Source organism: Ips typographus, linkage group LG3, assembly GCF_016097725.1.
Source record: "Ips typographus isolate SLU linkage group LG3, UJ_Ityp_2.0, whole genome shotgun sequence".
NCBI lineage: Eukaryota > Metazoa > Arthropoda > Insecta > Coleoptera > Curculionidae > Ips > Ips typographus.
Window position 1 is genome coordinate 11852176 of NC_138424.1, and position 20796 is coordinate 11872971.

Here is a 20796-nt window from a genome sequence, read left to right on the forward strand (position 1 = left end):
AAGTGATTTAACACAAATATTCACTTTCATAGCACCTTGTATAAACAGTGACAACGACATGTTATGATGGATGTCGCCCATATGTTTCTACGGAAATGCATAAAAACAGGGAGTGATGAAATGAACTTTTCATAACTAGTTACATAAAGTGATACTTTATGTAACTAGTTACATAAAGTAAAACGTTTTGTCACTCTAATCAGTTTTGAAAAGTGTCACTTTATATGCCAAAATTAGAAAAAATTTATTTATTTCAATTTATGTAATGTTTACCATTGTAATAAATCGATTATTATTTAATGACATATCGCTTGGGTGGTTTAAACCCCATTAAATACTAAACTGAACACATAGATCAAGTTTACTGGGCGAGTTTAAACTACCGTTTTTAGAAGCACTTAAAAGTAACAAACGATTATCTGATAATAAATTTCACCGACACACGCCCTCAAACGTACCATCTGAATAAATAAACACCCCCGGCGGCTTCTACATATTTAACGCCGTTTCCTGGCTACGAAAAAAACCACTTAAAAACCTATCCTCGAGATCCCAAACTTGTTGTAAATATGTGTTCAACCCAAGATATCGGTTTCTTTGGAACATCCCCCCATTCCGGGAAAAAGCATTTAGCGTTTTTGTGGGGGGCAGGTGAAGCTAAAAACAGCCACCAGAAGATAGATTGACCTAAGTGGCTTTGTTGTCCTAACACGTGTTCAATTTCTCGGAAAAACGCCCTCTTCAGTCTCCATCCACCGCACGCCAAGTTTTTTCTCTTAATCGATAATGAGGTACGGTTTTTAACCCCGTCATTATTTTTTTTTGCGAGTGAAAGCTCTTTTAAAGAAAGCATCAGACCCGGCCCGGTTGATTAAGTTAGTTGTTTCGGTAAGAGCAGCATCTCCGGCCCTCAAAGCTAAAAAGTTAACGAAATCGTTTCGAGCATTCTACGCAACTTGAAATCCAATTCCCTTAAATGAGCACTGGATGCGATTTCGCCAGATACGATAAATGAGTGTTTAGTCTTAAAACTGGCGAATCCGAACCTTTATTTTTCTTTTCTGGCGGCGCTCTTTAAGATTTATCGTACTTTTTGCCGGTCCTTTTAAAGAAATAAATTGCATTAAGGTAGTTAAATGTAGATTGGGAATGTATTGGGTTTATCCTACAACTAAGAGCTTTAATCGATTTTTAGGTAAATTATTGATTTTTTTTACTCTTAATCACAGAGTGTCAGTTGATTTGAAATTCAATTTGTAATCAGTATAACAAATCTTACAATTTAACGTAAACGAGTTTTGAGACTTACATTTTCGCTACAGCTGCCCTTATAACTGCATTTTGTTATTGATTATCACAGTTTATTAAACAAACTAGTATACTATTATAAACAGTAGCTATACTTTTAAATTTAACATTACGGATTAGCCCATGCATTATTTCCATGAAGAAAGAAACTAGAATAAATTAACAACAAAATTACTTTCGGTTTAACAAGCAATTATTACGAATAGAAAACTTGGAGTGAAGTCTAGCTTACTTTTTTATTTTTGGTGCGATTTAATTAACAAACACATAAAATAATAAATAATCTATGTAATTTCACTGAAATTTTAAAAATAACGAAGTTATGACAAAACTCCTCTTGAGCTCCTAAAACAACATGAATGGAAACTGCATTTTCAAACGCACTTCGTACATTTTGCAACTATGATTTTCGTGTTTGACAGTGTTGAAAAGAAGGCAAAGAATAAAAGATTTTGAGTTTTTTGCAGTCCTTGAAATCATAAAAATAACCGAGTTATGATCATATTTCTTTTGATATGCTAAAACAACATATGTGGAAATTGCATTTTTAAGGACCTTTCGTACATTTGGCAACTATGCTTTTTGTGGTTTGCACAGTTGGAAAGAGGAAAGGAAAAGCTATATTTTAAGTTTTTTTGCGGTCACTGAAATTCTAAAAAAAACAAGATATGACACAACTCCTTTTGCTATGCCAAAACAATATACGTGAAGACTGCATTTTCAAACGCATTTCGTATATTTGGCAACTCTGCTTTTCGTGTTTGACAGGATTGGAAAGAGGACAAAAAAAGGAACATTTTGAGTTTTTTGCGCTCACTGAAATCCTAAAAATAACCGAGTTATGGCAAATCTCCTTTTGCTTTGCCAAAACAGTATGTCAAAAGCCCATGTGGAAGCTAAATTTTTATGGACGTTTTGTACATTTGGCAACTATGCTTTTCGTGTTTGACAGGGTTAGAAAAAGGATAGACACAGTTACATTTTGAGTTTTTTGCGGTCATTGAAATCCTAAAAATAACCGAGTTACGGCAAAACTCCTTTGGCTATCCTAAAACAACATAAGTAGCGACTGCATTTTCAAACGCATGTCGTACATTTTTCAAATAGGCTTTTCGTGTTTGACAGGGTTGGAAAGAGGGCAAAAAATAGAACATTTTGAGTTTTTTGCGCTCACTGAAATCCTAAAAATAACCGAGTTATGATCATATTCCTCTTGATATACCAAAACAACATACGTGGAAATTGCATTTTTAAGGACCTTTCGTACAATTGGCAACTATGCTTTTCGTGTTTGACAGTGTTGGAAAGAGGACAGGAAAAGCTACATTTTGAATTTTTTGCGGTTACTGAAATCCTAAAAATTACCGAGTTACGGCAAAACTTCTTTGGCTATCCTAAAACAACATAAGTAAAAACTGCATTTCCAAACGCACTTCGTACATTTGGCAACTATGCTTTTCGTGTTTGACAGTGTTGGAAAGAGGGCAGGAAAAGCTACATTTTGAGTTTTTTGCGGTTACTGAAATCCTAAAAATTACCGAGTTACGGCAAAACTTCTTTGGCTATCCTAAAACAACATAAGTAAAAACTGCATTTCCAAACGCACTTCGTACATTTGGCAACTATGCTTTTCGTGTTTGACAGGGTTGGAAAAAGGGCAAAAAATAGAATATTTTGAGTTTTTTGCGCTCACTGAAATCAAAAAAATAACCGAGTTATGATCATATTTCTCTTGATATGCCAAAACAACATATGTGGAAATTGCATTTTTAAGGACCTTTCGTACATTTGGCAACTATGTTTTTTTGTGGTTTGCACAGTTGGAAAGAGGACAGAAAAAGCTATTTTTTGTTTTTTGCGGTCACTGAAATCCTAAAAATAACCCAGTTATGGAAAAACTCCTTTTGCTTTGCCAAAACAGTATGTCAAAACACCATATGGAAGCTACATTTTTAAACACTTTTTGTACATTTGGCAACTATGCTTTTCGTGTTTGACAGGGTTGGAAAGAGGACAGGAAAAGCTACATTTTGAGTTTTTTGCGGTCACTGAAATCCTAAAAATAACCGAGTTACGGCAAAACTTCTTTGGCTATTCTAAAACAACATAAGTGGAAACTGCATTTCCAAACGCACTTCATACATTTGGCAACTATGTTTTTCGTGTTTGACAGGGTTGAAAAAAGGGCAAAAAATAGAATATTTTGAGTTTTTTGCGCTCACTGAAATCCTAAAAATAACCGAGTTAAGGCAAAACACCTTTTGCTTTGCCAAAACAGTATGTCAAAACACCATATGGAAGCTAAATTTTTAAACACTTTTTGTACATTTGGCAACTATGCTTTTCGTGTTTGACAGGGTTGGAAAGAGGACAGGAAAAGCTACATTTTGAGTTTTTTGCGGTCACTGAAATCCTAAAAATAACCGAGTTACGGCAAAACTTCTTTGGCTATTCTAAAACCACATAAGTGGAAACTGCATTTCCAAACGCACTTCATACATTTGGCAACTATGCTTTTCGTGTTTGACAGGATTGCAAAGACGGCAAAAGGAGGATTATTTTGAGTTTTTTGCGACCACTAAAATCCTAAAAATAACCAAGTTATGACAAAACTCATTTTGCTGTGCCAAAACACCATGTGAAAGCTGTATTTTCAACGATCTTTCGAACATTTGGCAACTATGCTTTTTGTGGTTTGCTTTTTCTGGAAAGAGGACAGAAAAAGCTAAATATAATTTAGTTTTTTATCACAGCGTAAATAATTTTTTTGGAATTTTTTATTCCACTGTGTTAATAGTAAACTTTATCAAATTTTGTTTCATTAATTTATTGAAAATGATTTTTCAATAAATATATGGTATTTTTTGATTAATTTTAATTAGTCTGTATATTTCACTCAACCATGGTAACGTTATGCAGGAGAAAAGGGATTGATTACGGTAATTGACACTAACATGACAACTAATTTTACTTTACGACTAACATATTCTTATATTTTTAAAAAGAAAAACGTATCTAGTCTAATATTCTAAGAATATAAATTTACTTTCTTTAAAATTGTAAAGAACCCTCTTAATTTTTATTTTTGCCACAATAAAAAATCAAAATGCATCATACTAGAACCCAGATGCAGGATATTGTATAAACATAACCTAAAAATTACGCAAATGACGTAATTAATCACATTTAGTACATTAGCGACATTTTTTACATTAACTGCATTAACTACGAGTGTAAGTATAGTTACAGGTGACATTTTCCACAGTCACTTGACTGTTGTTGACAAGTTTCAACTGAATTTCAGCTGCGAATTTAAATTGTCACGATCACACGTGACGTGCTATTTCAATTTCAGCATTTTCAACTGTTTAAATGTAATTTTCGGACTTTTTCAGGTTAAATGCAATATTCATGTTTTCAATTGCCCTCCCTGAACGGATTCCTCCATTTCATAGTGTAATAAATTTACATTCGTTGATTTGCTAATGCCATTTATCATTCAATCTAACCAATTCCTACTAGGAATTTTTTTTTACATATTCGTATGAATAAGCAATGAAAATTATAACTGCAGGGTTATTTTTTGCTGAAATTAAAATTTTGTACTGCAAACAAATATTTGTTCCATATTCAATTTAACTTAAATCAACAAAAAACAGCGTTTTTTAATCCATGCTGAGTCATACACAAATAACAAATTTGTAGAAGGTAAATAAGAACGAAATCCTGCGTTAAAATACAAAGTCGGCATGTGCGCAGTTAATGAGTTCGTGGGCCATTTGTCATTTCGTGGGGGGATATTTTCCGGTAGAACCGGCTTTAAAAAATACAAATGGCCCTAGGCGGCGTGTGGCCGTAGGGCAATTTATCATCTTTTAGTTAAATTGCTCAATCTGAGGTTTTGCGATGCGGCAAGGCGTCGTTTTATTTACTTCCCGTATTGCGGTCGTCACAGTTTACTTTATGAAATACGTTCTTGAAACCGAGTTACCATCGAATCGAACACAGTTGGAAATTCTGGTTTAACCCGGAGTTTCTTTTTCCAATAGGAAAAGTTAAAAAATACAATTTCCTTTCGGGCGTCCATCTGAGCGACGTAAATGCTTCCATCCGGTTGCGCCGTTTGAGCAAAGCCAGGTGAATTCGTTCCAGAAAAAATTTGCATCTTTACGATCCCAAGTTAGCCCCGTACAATTCCCCGTAATGTCTGGTATACATAAATTCTCCAACTCTCCAGGGCGACTAGTAATTTCGGTATTTACGAAAGTAAACTTGACTAAGTTTCCTCGACAGCATCTTGCTCAGGTTTTGCTCAGTGCCGGAAGGATAAAGCCCTTTCAGAAATTTGACCCAGGTTTTTTTGTTGTTTTCAGTTTAGTTCGGGTCAAGATACTGTAATAGGAAATTCTGTAAAATTATTAAAACATGCAAGTTGCAACTATTTTTTCCATTTTTTGAGATTATAGCTCCGTTTTTTAAAGAGACAAAAAAAGTGTGAATAAGAAAGATTGTAGAAAATTTTATCCTCTACAAGATTGTATGAAGGTGTTTCTCCCTGGAAGGTTTCGTTAAGGACAGGACACAAAAATTGACAGGGTGCACCAGCTCCCTTATTTGAGGAATTACAAGAAAGTGTAAATAAGAAAGTTCCTTCTCAAACAATTTCTCGTTGGTTGTAGTATACATATTTTATCTTCTACAATATTGTATTAAGGGGTTAATTACATTTCGACTAAGCACAGCTCCGTTATTTGAAGAGCTAGGAAAAGTATGATTAAGGAAAGTAGTAGGAAATTTCATCCTCTACAAGATTGTGTGAAGGGGTTTTTGCCCTGAAAGGTTTCCTTGAGGGGTTACAAGACAAAAAGTCATAGGGTGCACCAGTTTCCTTATTTGAGGAGTTACAAAAAAGTGTAAATAAGAAAGTTTCTTTTTGAACAATATCTCGTTGGTTGTAGCAAGTTGAATTTTCTATAATATTGTATTAAGAGGTTTTTGCCCTTAAGAGCCTTCTTACGGAGTTACGAAACATAAATTGACAGGATGCACCAAACTGCCTTTTTTAAATTAATTACATTTCGACTAAGCGCAGCTCCGTTGTTTGAAGAGCTAGAAAAAGTATGAACAAGGAAGGGAGTAGGAAATTTCATTCTCTACAAGATTGCGTGAAGGTGTTTTTGCCCTGAAAAGTCTCTTTAAGGAGCTAGAAAGCAAAATGTGACAAAGTGCACGAAACTGCCTTTTTTTAAATTAACTACATTTCAACTAAGTGCAGCTCCGTTATTTGAAGAGCTAGAAAAAGTATGAACAAGGAAGGGAGTAGGAAATTTCATCCTCTACAAGATTGTATGAAGGTATTTTTGCCCTGAAAAGTCTCTTTAAGGAGCTAGAAAGCAAAAAGTGACAGGGTGCACGAAACTGCCTTTTTTAAATTAACTACATTTCGACTAAGCGCAGCTCCGTTATTTCAAGAGCTAGAAAAAGTTTGAACAAGGAAGGGAGTAGGAAATTTCATCCTCTACAAGATTGCGTGAAGGTGTTTTTTCCCTAAAATGTCTCTTTAGCGAGTTACAAAGCAAAAAGTAACAGGGTGCACCAAACTGCCTTTTTTAAATTAACTACATTTCAACTAAGCGCAGCTCCGTTATTTGAAAAGCTAGAAAAAGTATGAACAAGGAAGGGAGTAGGAAATTTCATCCTCTACAAGATTGCGTGAAGGTGTTTTTTTCCTAAAATGTCTCCTTAAGGAGTTACAAAGCAAAAAGTCACAGGGTGCACCAAACTGCCATTTTTAAATTAACTACATTTCGACTAAGCGCAGCTCCGTTATTTCAAGAGCTAGAAAAAGTATGAACAAGGACGGGAGTAGAAAATTTCATCCTCTACAAGATTGTATGAAGGTGTTTTTGGCCTGAAAAGTTTCTTTAAGGTGTTACAAAGCAAAAAGTGACAGGGTGCACCAAAAAAGTGTAAATAAGAAAATTCCTTCTCGAACAATTTCTCGTTGGTTGTAGCAAATTTTATGGAGAAGGAGTAACGAAACATAAAGTGACAGGATGCACCAACTATCTTTTTTAAATTACCTACATTTCGACTAAGCGCAGCTCCGTTATTTGAAGAGCTAGAAAAAGGAAGAGTCAGAGAAGTTCTAGGAAATTTCATCCACTATAAGTTGGTATGAAGGTATTTTTGCCCTGAAAGATTTCTTTAAGGAGATACAAAACAAAAAGTGACAAGATGCAATGAACTGTTTTTTTTAAGTTAACTATAATTCCACTGAGCGTAGCTCTGTTATTTGAAGAGCTAAAAAAAGTGTGAATTAAGAAATTTGTAGGAAATTTTATTCTTTACAAGATTGTATAAACGTGGTTTTTGCCCTGAAAGCTCTCCTTAAGGAGTTACAAAGCAAAAAGGTACACCAGCTCCATTATTTGAAGAGTTACACAAAAGTATAAATAAGGAAAGTTGTGGAAAGTTCCATCTTCTACAAAATTGTATTAAACTGGTTTTGTCATAAGCTCATAATTGATATCAAAAAGCACATTAAAACATAAGACATAAACGTACGGTAATCTGTAAATCATAAGATAATCACAAAAAACATTAAACATAAGAAACATTAAGAAACGAGGAGCGCTATTCACTCATCATTCAGTTGTTCATCAACGCCAGGATGAGTATTTTTGAAACAAATAAAGGAACTTATCATGAGAATGTGACAGGAAGCTGCCATTGTCAACTGTTGTGTCACATTCTATCAACACTTCCTTTAAGAATCCTATTTTTACTTTCAAGAATTAGTGCCCTGGTAAGTAGGGTTCAAGTATTTTACTGTGGCACATTGTATCAACTGTTCACTTACCAGTAGACAGACTTAATATTATGCACATTTTAAAAGAGAATTGGAAGAGTAGTGAATACAAACGTAGCTATTACATTAATAGAAACATCGTAATAACTAGGAAATATGACATATCTGGAAAAATTCCTTCCAGTCGTGAGTCATTCCTGGAAATTTCTAGTTCTTTATTGACATAAATTCCAACGGCACAGATCCTGGAAAAACTTATATCATCACGCAATTTCAGTGGCGTTTTCATATTTTATGGATGCTAAAGCTGGCTATTAACTAATTGGATGTCTCGCGCTCATTATCATTGACATAAATAAACGGTAGGTAGGTTATCATGACATAATATATTGACTGGGGCTCGTGAATTGCTCCGAGGTGTGGCATGGGGGCACGTTATAGCCCGATTGCGTGACATCGTTGTTTTTTGTGCAAAAAACCGACCAGCAAAAATGGTTTGTGGATAATTTCAATGCCCTTCGAGTGGTTGGTTTTTAAGTTTAAACGGTGGTAATTACCGCTAGGCGTTTTAACACTATTCAGATCGTTAAGGGCACGGTTTTTCACTGTCACCCTGTTTTTTTTGCTAGGTAGTTATGTTTGTACTTAACTGAAAGTGCCAATTTTAAATGAATGCTAAACAAACTTTTTATAAACAACATAAAGTAACATTCACATAACATGCACTGTGGCAAGAAGTAGACAAATAACATCATTCACAATCAACTCACAATTAAAATAAGAAAATACTAATCAGATTAGGATTTCAGAAACAAGACAAGAACGTCATACTAATAATAGTAACCATCATTCACTGTTTGTTTCAAAAAAGATCATTAGGTACAAACTAAACAGACAACACACACACAGACAGAGATAATATGAGGATTATCATAGATTATTCAATATTATTGATCATTTTGGTATTATACTGGTATTATTGTATTATTCTATATAATACTAAAATTATATGTATTATTGCATATTATTAATATTATTTGGTGAGTGACCCAAATATTATTCAAGTGTCACACCACTGGGTGAGTGGTATTAAAATAAGTGGAATAAAAAAAATACTAAATAAAACCGACACTAATATTGGAATAATTATTTCTTTTACTAACTTCGAAAAATATTTAAAACGCATTTTTTCTATTTTTGAATTAATGTAACTTTTTTATTTGAATTTTTAGATTTTTCTAAAACGCCATTAGAAAAAGGATAAAAAATACTACAAAATGAGCCAAAACTGGCCTCTCTAGCTCTTCATTTTACCGAGATATTGAATTTCAAAAAGTAGTAAAAAATAACTTATACCCCCCACTTTTTAAATTTTGTTTGAAAAAGGAGAAATTTTAAAGCGCTTTTTTGTACTTGTTTTACCTAACTTAAGGTCTTTTGGTATAAATATGCCCTTTTCTGTGCATTGGAACCCTCCTGGAGTAAAATAAAAAAATTGCCAAAATTGCACTATTTGCAAAAATCGTTTTTTTGAATTTTTGAATGATTGTAACTTTTTTATTTGAACTTTTATAAATTTTACTAAAACGCCATTAGAAAAAGGATGAAAAATACTACAAAATGAGATAAAACTGGCCTCTCTAGCTCTTCATGTTACCGAGATATTGAATTTCAACAATGAGAATATATTATGGAGGATTATTATGGATTATTCAATATTATTGATATTATGTCGGTATTATTTCAAATAATACTAATATTATATGTATTATTATTATTTAGATTATCCTATTATTAGGGATTATTCTGAATTATTCAGATTATTATAGTATTATTGCATATTATTAATATTATTTGGTGAGTGACCCCAATATTATTCAAGTGTCACACCACTCGGGTTTTGCACTAATATTAATTAATTAATTTGATGTGAATGATGCTTAACACGTAACAACATAATAAGTAACGCACCGTAAGACTTTTTAACTTTTACTTTGATTTTGAAACAAAATTGTTTTACACAAATTGTTTACAAAACAAAGTGGCTTACAAACCATACATTTTCTAACAACTATTGTTAATGATAATCCTACTAATAAGCTCTTCTAAAATTAACGTGTTGGTTCACTCAACGTGACATTTTCACTCATTAACAGCAATTTTGACATTTAATCGCATTACATTTCCAGGAAATCGTGTTCAAAACAGATCTACACCGATTCGTTACCTACCTCATTGCTCTAAACGAAAAAGCGAACTTTTCCACTAATTGGACAGGTTTTAAACGGCTCTTTATTAAAATTTTTTGTACGTATTATTTGTACAAACACAGAGCTAATACTGATAAATCAAAACGCTGTTTTCGCTGAGGTCGGTTTCAATAAATATTCTCTTCTCGTTCTCCTATCATAATTAAAGTCAATATTTTTCGAGGTCGTTGCACAATATTGCCCATTTTCGCCGGAAAACTCAGCGAAAATCCACTTTATTCGATCCCAATTGGAATTTTGTCGAATACACACTTTGTTCGACCTATACACATACGGATGTAATGGCGCTTAAGGTTCAAACCGTTTTCTTTGCATTTTAACTGGATTGAAATTACTTCGGTTTTGCATCATACTTAAGAAGTTTTTTTAATTTCAGGCCCAGCCTTCTGGGGATTAATAAATCCCGAATGGTCGTTGTGTAACAAAGGAAGACGACAATCTCCGGTCAACTTAGAGCCCAGCAAGCTCCTGTTCGACCCTAACTTGAGGCAGTTGCACATCGACAAACACAGAGTGAGTAGAGCTGAATGTTTACTAAAGTATAGTTGGGAAAAAAATGTAAACTTTGCTACTCTAATATCCGTTTAAGTACAAAGGCATTAAATTTTAATTCACCAGACTATAAACTAACAAGAGAACGAGTAAAGCTGACCACTCAAAAGCTTTGGGTAAACGGCTCTTATAACAACATGCACGGTAAGGGTGGGAAATCTTTTACGTTGCACTTTCAAAGTGGTCAATTATTATTAAATTTGTTTGTTTTGGTCTTATTTGATCAGTTTTAGGAGACTTGTAGATTATATGTAACGCTTGTACCCAGTTAAAAGATACTAAATGATTCCTTTTTAGCGAGAAACAGTTATTTACGTGCTTCAAGGGCTGAAAGAAGACTTTTTACTCAAAAGGTTACTTCTAGAGAAAGAAAAAAAATTGTTTTGACTTTACCTCCCGATGCCAACTTTCCGAACAATTTTAATTATTTATATGTAGAGGGCTGAAAGAAGAAGATTACGCCTGTGGCCGAAGTTTGGCCTTTATTCGGCTAAGGCTGTAATTGTCCTTTCGGCCCATGGTGTGTACAACGTTTTACGCACAAATGATATACTTAAAAATAAACAGTCAGATAAAATGATCCAAAATTTGGAACATTTTGGCATCCTTTCAGCTAAAGCATCATCTGAAGTAAATGAAGCTTTTTATATTTATCTACTGCCAGAATGTCAAAAAACAGTCTGAAATTGAATTTAACTGCTTGAAAACATGGATGACAAGGCATGCTTCAATAAATATACAAAGGAATAACTGAAAAGCTATACAAAGGAATAACTGAAAAGAACCACTACCACCCAAGGTATTCTTGGGCACCGCACAGGCTTGATAGAATTCTAATCAGTTTGGAATGCTGCAACCAGACAAGGCACTTGTTACAGCAGGAAGGAAGGTATGTGTGTTTATTTGTAAAGGGAATTAACTGAGAAGAACCACTCCCACCCAAGGTATACTTGGGCACCGCACAGGCTTGAGAGAATTCTAATCAGTTGGTTTTTTGAAGGTTTTTTGCTCGAAGGACCAATGTAAATTCCTGTAATGGAATTCAGGAAGAATGCTCAGGATACTTGGTAGTTTATAGTAGTTTAGGTTGGAAGGTTGAGTAAGAACCGCTGTTGGATTAATACTGACTTTTATTTAACAGTTAACGACTATTTATACACATTTACAAACGTTATAAACAAATGAAAATAATAAGTGAATCCTGTAATGGAATTCAGGAAGATTGCTCAGGATACTTGGTAGTTTATTGTAGTTTAGGTTGGAAGGTTGAGTAAGAACCGCTGTTGGATTAATACTGATTTTTATTTAACAGTTAACGACTATTTATACACATTTACAAACGTTATAAACAAATGAAAATAATAATTGCTGACCAATATTGTTCTGTGCTCCACATTCGAAGGTTTGGTGATTTTTCCTGCTGACGCTGTGTTTGGTACCTGGTTGCCCGGTGACCTGCTGGCGGTGCATTAGCCGCAATAACCTAGTTAATTACCTTTGTGTTGTTTATGAAATATATAAACTGATAATATTTTTTATGACTAAATGTGAGTTTAGACATTCTGGGCAGTCTATTGCCATGCCATCAATGTTCAGCGCCGTCATGGGGAACTACTGGTTCGAGGACAATCGCTTCTGTGGGTGGCTGGGCAGCTCTGATTGTATTTAATAGAATGTCTGCTGCATCTCTGTCTCTTCTCGTATTGGAGCTGTTATTTTGTCGTCGTTTGTAGAACCCGAATAATACCATAAGTGTGATAACAACAAGTATAGTTATCACTGTACCACTAAGGCTTGTGATTAGAAAGTGCTTTTTGACTGTCTCCCAATGCGTGGTTTCAAGTTGTCGTTTGATACTCATTTCGTCACTCCTGACTTCATTAAGCTTGTTGGATGCGTCAATTACAGGCTGGGCAGCTTTTAGTCGAAGTTCTGATGATAAGGCTTTGAATTTTGTGCAGTGGTAAATCAAGTGGGCTTCATTGCAGTACTTGCAGGCATCAGTACTTCTGGGTTTGTTATTGTCATTGTTGTTTTTTGAGTTGTATGGATTTTTCTTTTGTGCATCTGACATTGCTTCTAATGATTGGAATCTTGCTTGAAGAAATCTTCTAACTTCAACAAAGTCCTGTATTTCATGGGGCTTGCTTAGCGATTGTTCATAAAGCTTGTTGGTTTCATGATCCCATTTTCGGCAGATGATGCGACTGATAATAGGTCCCCAATTAGAAGTATCAATTTTTAGATTATTGATGGCTTCAAGACATTCCACAACTGTATCGTGAAGCTGCTTTATCTTGGATGGTGACTCATGTTGAATTACTGGAAGATCTAAGATCCTATCTATTAGTTTGGAGACTATGAGTCTATCATTGCTGTATCTGTCATTGAGAATATTCCAAGCAGGATTATAGTTGGTTTCTGCTATGGACAAGTGCTGGATCAGTCTTCCAGCTTCCCCTCTGACATGCGTTTTAAGATACTGCATTTTCTCAATTGTTGTAATTGTTGGATTTTCATGAACCACTTTGATGAAAATATCTCGAAATGTGACCCATTCTTCGTATAGGCCATCAAAATTTGGCAATTTGATTTGAGGTAAGACTATATTGCATTGTCTCACAGTTTGTTGTACTCCTTGAATCTTGTCTTGTAGGTTTTGTACTGTTTCTTCGTACTGCTTTTCAAGGTCTTGTATGGGATTCTTGATGGTATGGTCAATTTCCTGAACTTGAAGCTCGATGTATATTTCAGAGATAACGTCCCATTGCTTGGCTAACTTCTCTAGTAGGAACTGATATCGGCTTCGAGACTGCTCATTTATTAGTTCCGTTGAGATGTCTCTTAAGGTTTGACTCATCTGGTGTACTCGGACCTCTTCTTCTTTTAAACGATTTTTCGGTGCTTGACACTGGTTCGGATTATAATATAAGGCTTCTTGTTGTGCGAGTGGTTTGGCTGCCTGAAGAAACTTTTGTTTGGAATCGGAAATATGTTTGGTAATTTCTTGGAGTAGCTCTTGTAGTTGACAAAAATAACTGGTTGTGAAATACGGATGCGTCGGAACGTCAAGCTTTATAAGCTGTTTATGGTTTTCTTCAATGCTTTCCCAAATGGCCTCAAACTCTGCAGTTTTCTTGAGAAAATATTGTTCATTTTTCCTCTCGTGGGCGTCTTTTTTGTAATTGGTAAATAGGGTTTTTAATTTTTTTCCCAAGGTCTCTTGTGCCTTGGCGAGTTCGTTGGCTTCTTCCATTCTTCTAGGTTTGTATGTCCTGGCTTCTTCTTATGATTTTAGTAGGTGTTTTTTTTTTGTTTGTTGTTTGTTGTTATCTCAACCGATTTCTTTGTTTGGGTTTGTTGTTTGTTGGTATCTAAACCGATTTCTTTGTTTGGGTTTGTTGTTTGTTGTTTGCTGGTATCTCAACCGATTTCTTTGTTTGGGTTTGTTGTTTGGGTTTGTGGTTTGCTGTTATCTCAACCGATTTCTTTGTTTGGTTGGGGATGGTATGATTTGGTCAAGAATTGTATAACCAGACAGTGCACCTGCTATACAAGGAATAACTGAAAAGAACCACTACCACCCAAGGTATTCTTGGGCACCGCACAGGCTTGATAGAATTCTAATCAGTTTGGAATGCTGCAACCAGACAAGGCACTTGTTACAGCAGGAAGGAAGGTATGTGTGTTTATTTGTAAGGGGAATTAACTGAGAAGAACCACTCCCACCCAAGGTATGCTTGGGCACCGCACAGGCTTGAGAGAATTCTAATCAGTTGGTTTGTTTGAAGGTTTTTTGCTCGAAGGACCAATGTAAAATCCTGTAATGGAATTCAGGAAGAATGCTCAGGATACTTGGTAGTTTATAGTAGTTTAGGTTGGAAGGTTGAGTAAGAACCGCTGTTGGATTAATACTGATTTTTATTTAACAGTTAACGACTATTTATACACATTTACAAACGTTATAAACAAATGAAAATAATAATTGCTGACCAATATTGTTCTGTGCTCCACATTCGAAGGTTTGGTGATTTTTCCTGCTGACGCTGTGTTTGGTACCTGGTTGCCCGGTGACCTGCTGGCGGTGCATTAGCCGCAATAACCTAGTTAATTACCTTTGTGTTGTTTATGAAATATATAAACTGATAATATTTTTTATGACTAAATGTGAGTTTAGACAAGTATTAATAGTAAGAAATCAGATTATTAAGGGATATATTATCAGATTTTTGTAGTTAGTATTGTTTATTCTAGCTTATCTGTTACCAGAATTTTTTTTTAAAAGTTGTGATGTTTTTTCCTCTCTCTACATCGTTTTATAGGAAGAAGTAATGCGGGCGTTATTTTTACTTTACGGACCGTTGCCAAGAACAACGAGCGGAAAGTCATTGTTTCTCTCATGGAAACCTAGGAATAAACGTACATTACAGAAACTTTCGTGCGTTAAATTTAATTGTTTTATTAGTTAATTTTGTTCTTTTTCACTTGGAGAATACTCAGCAGTTCATTAGTCTTGCAATAAACATAATATTGATTTAGTATCAAAAATAATTATGAAGTTTCTGATTTACTGATGTACTAAATAACCACTAAAAGTATGTTTCGTTTCGTAAATAGAACAAATTCCAATGGCAAGCTCTATAAGGGCAACCATTATAAAATTTCTTGTTTGTATTTCTAATTAAAATTGAAAGCAGGTAATCCCATTTTTTAAATTAGGCAAAAAGTAGTTAAATAACATGTGTTCAGAGAAAAGGCAAAAAATATAGACGATTTATCTTTCTGAATAAACATTATAAGTTATACGTGGTGTTTAGAAAAAATTGAAAATAAGGGATTGACATATGAATAGAATTCCTTAGATTTTTAGGTTAAGTTAGGTTAGAGATGGTTAAATAAGGGTAACTATTTTATCTTTCCTCTTAATAGCTTCATGTGAAGATTTAAATTTAACCATGGCAACTGAATACAATATACCACTGCACTTAGCATTCGTAGATTTCCGCAAGGCATTTGATTTCATTGAGATATGGGCTTTCCTGCAGGCCATGGACGATGCTAGAATTGATTCCCGATGTACAAAACTCCTGAAATACATATATGAAAATGCCATGTCAAAATAATTGAAAACCTGACATCAGATAAAATAGGAACTAGAAAAGGCGTGCGCCAGGGAGACACTATATCTCCCAAACTGTTCACCTTGGCGTCAGAGAACATATTCAAAACAATGTCTTGGGAGGATAAAGGTATCAATGTGAAGGGAACACCTCTAAACCACCTACGATTCGCCGACGATATCGTCCTCATAGCGACATCCAGGAACACATAAAAAGCGAGACGGAAGGTATTGTAACAATCGACGGCACGACTTTAGAAAACGTCGATGACTACGTCTACTTGGGGCATACTATCAAAACTGGCAAAGAGAACCAAACTGCCGAAATAAAACGTAGGAAAAGACTTGAATGGGCAGCTTTTGGCAAGTTGAACTATATATTAAAAACTAAAACTTAAAGCGGAAAGTCTTCCATACATGTATACTGCCGGTAGCAACTTACGGTTTAGAAACAGTGACAATGCCGAAAAGGATTGCTGAACAGTTGAGAGTAATGCAAAGAGCAATGGAGCGCACCGTGCTTGGAATTAGTCTAAGAGACAAAATCAGAAATGAGAAAATCCGACGAAGAATTGAAGTCGTGGACATCATGAAACGTATCTCGGAAGGCAAGTGGCAATGGGTGGGGCATGTGGCCAGACAGAACGATGACAGTTGGACCAAGACCAGGACAGACCAAGCGTAGCGTATGCCGACCCCAGAAAAGGTGGCTAGACGATATCAAACCGATTGCGGGGAAATCAAAAGTCTCAAACAGCACAAGACAGAAATGCATGGAAGCGGATGATAGAGGTCTACGTTCAGGAGTGGACAAAGGAGGACTGAAGAAGAAGAAGAATACTTCACTTCCTTATTTGATGCAGAAATTGCTGTAAAATCTTGTAAATATCTATATCAGGGACAGCATTCTATAGACGTTCCTCTCTCTAGCAAGTTACAATTTAAATCGTTTTTTTCGACGACTGACTTTGAAAGTACCTCATGTACGCTTCCATTTCAAAGCAGAAAGTGGTTATTCGCCGCACGTGCGCAGAAAGTGAATCATTTTCTGCTCTAGAGCGTTTTCGCTGTCTACCAACTTTTTCGGCGTTTCCATAACAACGCTTGACATATCTGTTTTAAATGACAATAAGTTCAACCGACGAAAATGATGTGAGTTGTCCTTCTAATCTACCTCACAGCAGTCGCCGAAACAATATCGTCTATATTTCGAGCCGAAAGTACTTTTGCCGCTTTTACATGATTTTCATGTGCAAGCGGCAAATATGTACTTTCCGCTCTTAATATAGAATATACTGTTACGATTTTCCCGTGGGTTCACACAAAGTCAGTTTAACTCAACAATTAATAACTTTATTAATACTTCAAAACACTCCGTACAATAATTAACACAGCTACTAAAAACACTACTACAATTCCACAATTATTCCGCTATTTAAACTTTACCGCGTTCCCAAATTCACTACTACTGCTGTCGACACCGCGTCTTTTATATTCGCAAACCACGTTCTAGAATGACCGCGAAACGCTTCGCGATTTGCTTCGAACGTCCAAGATTCTTCCAGGTGGCGCCTCCTAACTGTGGCCTACTTTAACACGCGCCCGGCCAGATATTGCGGCGCATCGGTTTCATCCTGACTCGAGTATAGTAGGCCCAGTCCGTAACAATACTATCGATCATATTTGAGTTTTTAGCATTGTTTCAATTTTAAGTTTTCGTTTTTATGATGTATTTATTTGGAGCGGATTTATTCGGATTTTTCGATTATTATTAGCTTCAACCCAACACAATTATTTGTCTAAGATTTAGAAGACCTTAAGGATCAAAACTGGTTTCCAAAAAGAGAAATCAACAACATGCACCACGATATTCATGGTTTTTTATCTCTTAGGCATCATTATTTTAAAACATTGGAAAATACTTACAAATTTTAACTTTTTGGCAATACGGAATGTTTATTAAGTTATTACACGCATAACCGTATAAAGCAAAAGGTAAATTGACCTACATTTCTACTATCTAACCAAAAAATCGTTAAAATTGGCCCTCAAATAAAAAAAAGTTACGACTCCCCAAACAACCTCATCTATAATTTAAGGTAGACCCTTTTTATCCGGTCAACGTACTTGGACCAAAAAAACTAACGAAATAGGTAAATTATATGAAGAAATTTGTTATATTATACGTATAGATAATTGTCCTAGTCGCGCTGTGTAGTTATTTAAGCATTAGTTTTACATTAGGGTGGCGGAACGGCGTACTTTCCTATATTAAACTCCACTACGAATCGAAAACAAAGCACGAAACAACAAAGGTGAAGGAAAAGTAAATAATTTACCTTATCGGAGCGTTCCCATCTGTGTATACTAAGGAATTATTTATTTCGAAAAACTATGTATGCTGTTAAAAGTGTTTGTGAAAAGTTTTCATTGGTCTTCTTGTTTCAGGTCAGCGGACTGATATCAAATACCGGACACAGTGTAATTTTCACCGTGTATAACGACACTCACAGTCACATCAATATAACGGGTGGACCGTTATCGTACCGTTACCAATTCCAAGAGATCCACGTGCATTATGGTTTGCACGATCAATTTGGGAGCGAGCATAGCGTTAACGGTTATACTTTCCCAGCTGAGGTAAGTCGGGAAACTCTTCAAATTTCCATCGATACTCTGGTGACTAATGCACGAGCAAACTTCAACAATAAGAATAAATACAGCAGAAAGTTTTAGCGCTACATCATTTTACACACACACAAGCCGACGTTCAGGGTATTTTATTAAATTTTTCTCCGCTGCGGAAAACTGCCTTATGCTCTTACCCCCGAGGGAAAATCGGAAACATCAAAAATCCATTTTGATATTAAGGAGTAATGCCAGCCGTGGAGTAAAGTTTTCTAGCTGCTTTTTTGTCTAGAATTTAACCAAAAATAAAGCAACTTTGGGAACTGAGACTGTTAGTGAGATGAGCATTTATAGTTGCTTGAAATTCAATACTTTGGAAAGTATAGTTAATGTAGTTTTAATAAAGTTTTTAGGTTTTCCACGAAGAAGAAAATGTTTACACAATATTCTTAAGCCGTTATAAGATGATTTAATTTCGCTTGGAAAATCTACAATGTTTGTTTTCGAAGAAGCAGTAAGTACTCACGAAATGCTGCTAGTTAGGATGAAGCCAACTGTGATGTACAGGGTGGCCAGTTTTATTTGGAAATAAGTCAGTTATAATAATTATTGAAGATATAATCAGTTAACGTTTTGAATCAGACATCTTAATTCCGTAGACAGACGGAAATTTTACATACTGTTCATTTTGGGATAGAAGAGCATGGTTAAAAGAGTATTTTGACCATTTTTTCAATGGAAGATGATCACATCTGTTAATGGTTAAACGATTTTATCTAAATTAACCTAACCTAACTATCCCATTTACAGGATGATTGATTGAATTGTCCTTAACTTATTAATTCTTTAACTTTACAAAAAGAAAATTACGTTATAAACGAATTACATGTACAATTTTATTTCTAGGTAGTCACAAGGTGTCACAAATTTGAGTAAAAAAGCAAAAGTAACTTTTTTTTTAATATTATATGATTTACTGCTACTTACAGTCCTGTACATTTTATTTTTTTTTATCTCTCTCTTTTTATCTCCCCACATTGCATGTACGGATGTAAAATACTGTAAAGTAGTCTTTGTATATTTTGCATACAATATTTTAACGTCTCAATCTCAATGCAGTCTGTCTCAAATTGTTTGTACAGTTTGTCCCACTTTCGACACTTTTGTAGGGGATCTATAGCTTAGGTATTTCTAAAGATACAGGATCAGGGGAAAATAGCAAACATATCACTTTTGATGTACTTTCTGTATCTCAGATATTATGTTTAAACTTTTTCTAGGGTCAAAATGGGTATTATAGATAATTTTTACATAGAATCCAGTGGCGTAGTAAATTTTTTCTATCGTTTTAATTATTATACATATAACATTCTGTATGATGTTGTTTATTTTCATTAGGCTTATTGTGTTCTTTTCAAAAATATGTACGTGTATATGTATATTTATAGAGGACTCTCCCAATCTCAAAAATTTCCTTGGAAGAGTTAGGACTTTTTTAGAGGTCTCTGACAAATTCAAATCTTCTTGGAATGCTTAGGGCACTTGTAGAAGCTTCTGGTCATTTTTGGAAAGTTTTCAGTAATATTCAAAGCCTGTGGTAATCTCAAGAATTTCCTGGAACAGCTAGAACTATCCTAGAGGTTTCTGACAAACTTCAAAACTACTTAATAAGTTTAGGACACTGTAGAAGTTTCTCGTACTTTTTGGAAGGTTTTCAGTAGTATTTAAAAGTTCACGAAATTTCTAAAATAATTTCAGAGGCCTGGCAAATTCAAAAATTTCGTGGAATATTTAAAATTTTCTTATGGATCTCTGACAAACTTCAAAACTTTTTGGAAGGTTTAAAACACTTGCAGAAACTAATTTCTGGCAGATTTTTAAAAGCCTCTGGCATTTCTAAAATAAATATAATGGCCTGTAGCGATCTTAAAAGTTTCCTAGAAGAGAGAACTTTTTTAGAGGTTTCTGACAATCTTGGTAGGTTTAGGACAATTGTAGAAGCTTTTGCTAATTTTTGATAGGTCTTCCGTTGTATTTAGAGGTTTATGGCATTTCCAAAATAATTATAAAGGCCTTTGGTAATCTCTAGAATTTTCTAGAAGAGCCAA

General features: G+C 34.8%; 1 protein-coding gene across 2 annotated transcripts in view; it reads left to right on the plus strand.

Moving 5' to 3' along the window:
* CARPB (Carbonic anhydrase-related protein B) overlaps positions 1–20796 on the plus strand; it is a 191787-nt gene that overhangs the window by 135699 nt on the left and 35292 nt on the right. For both annotated transcript variants that reach the window (XM_081976655.1, XM_081976654.1), the window contains exons 4-5: positions 10766–10902; positions 18509–18700. In XM_081976655.1, coding sequence (XP_081832781.1) covers positions 10766–10902; positions 18509–18700 — 329 coding nt within the window. The remainder of the gene's footprint in view (positions 1–10765; positions 10903–18508; positions 18701–20796) is intronic.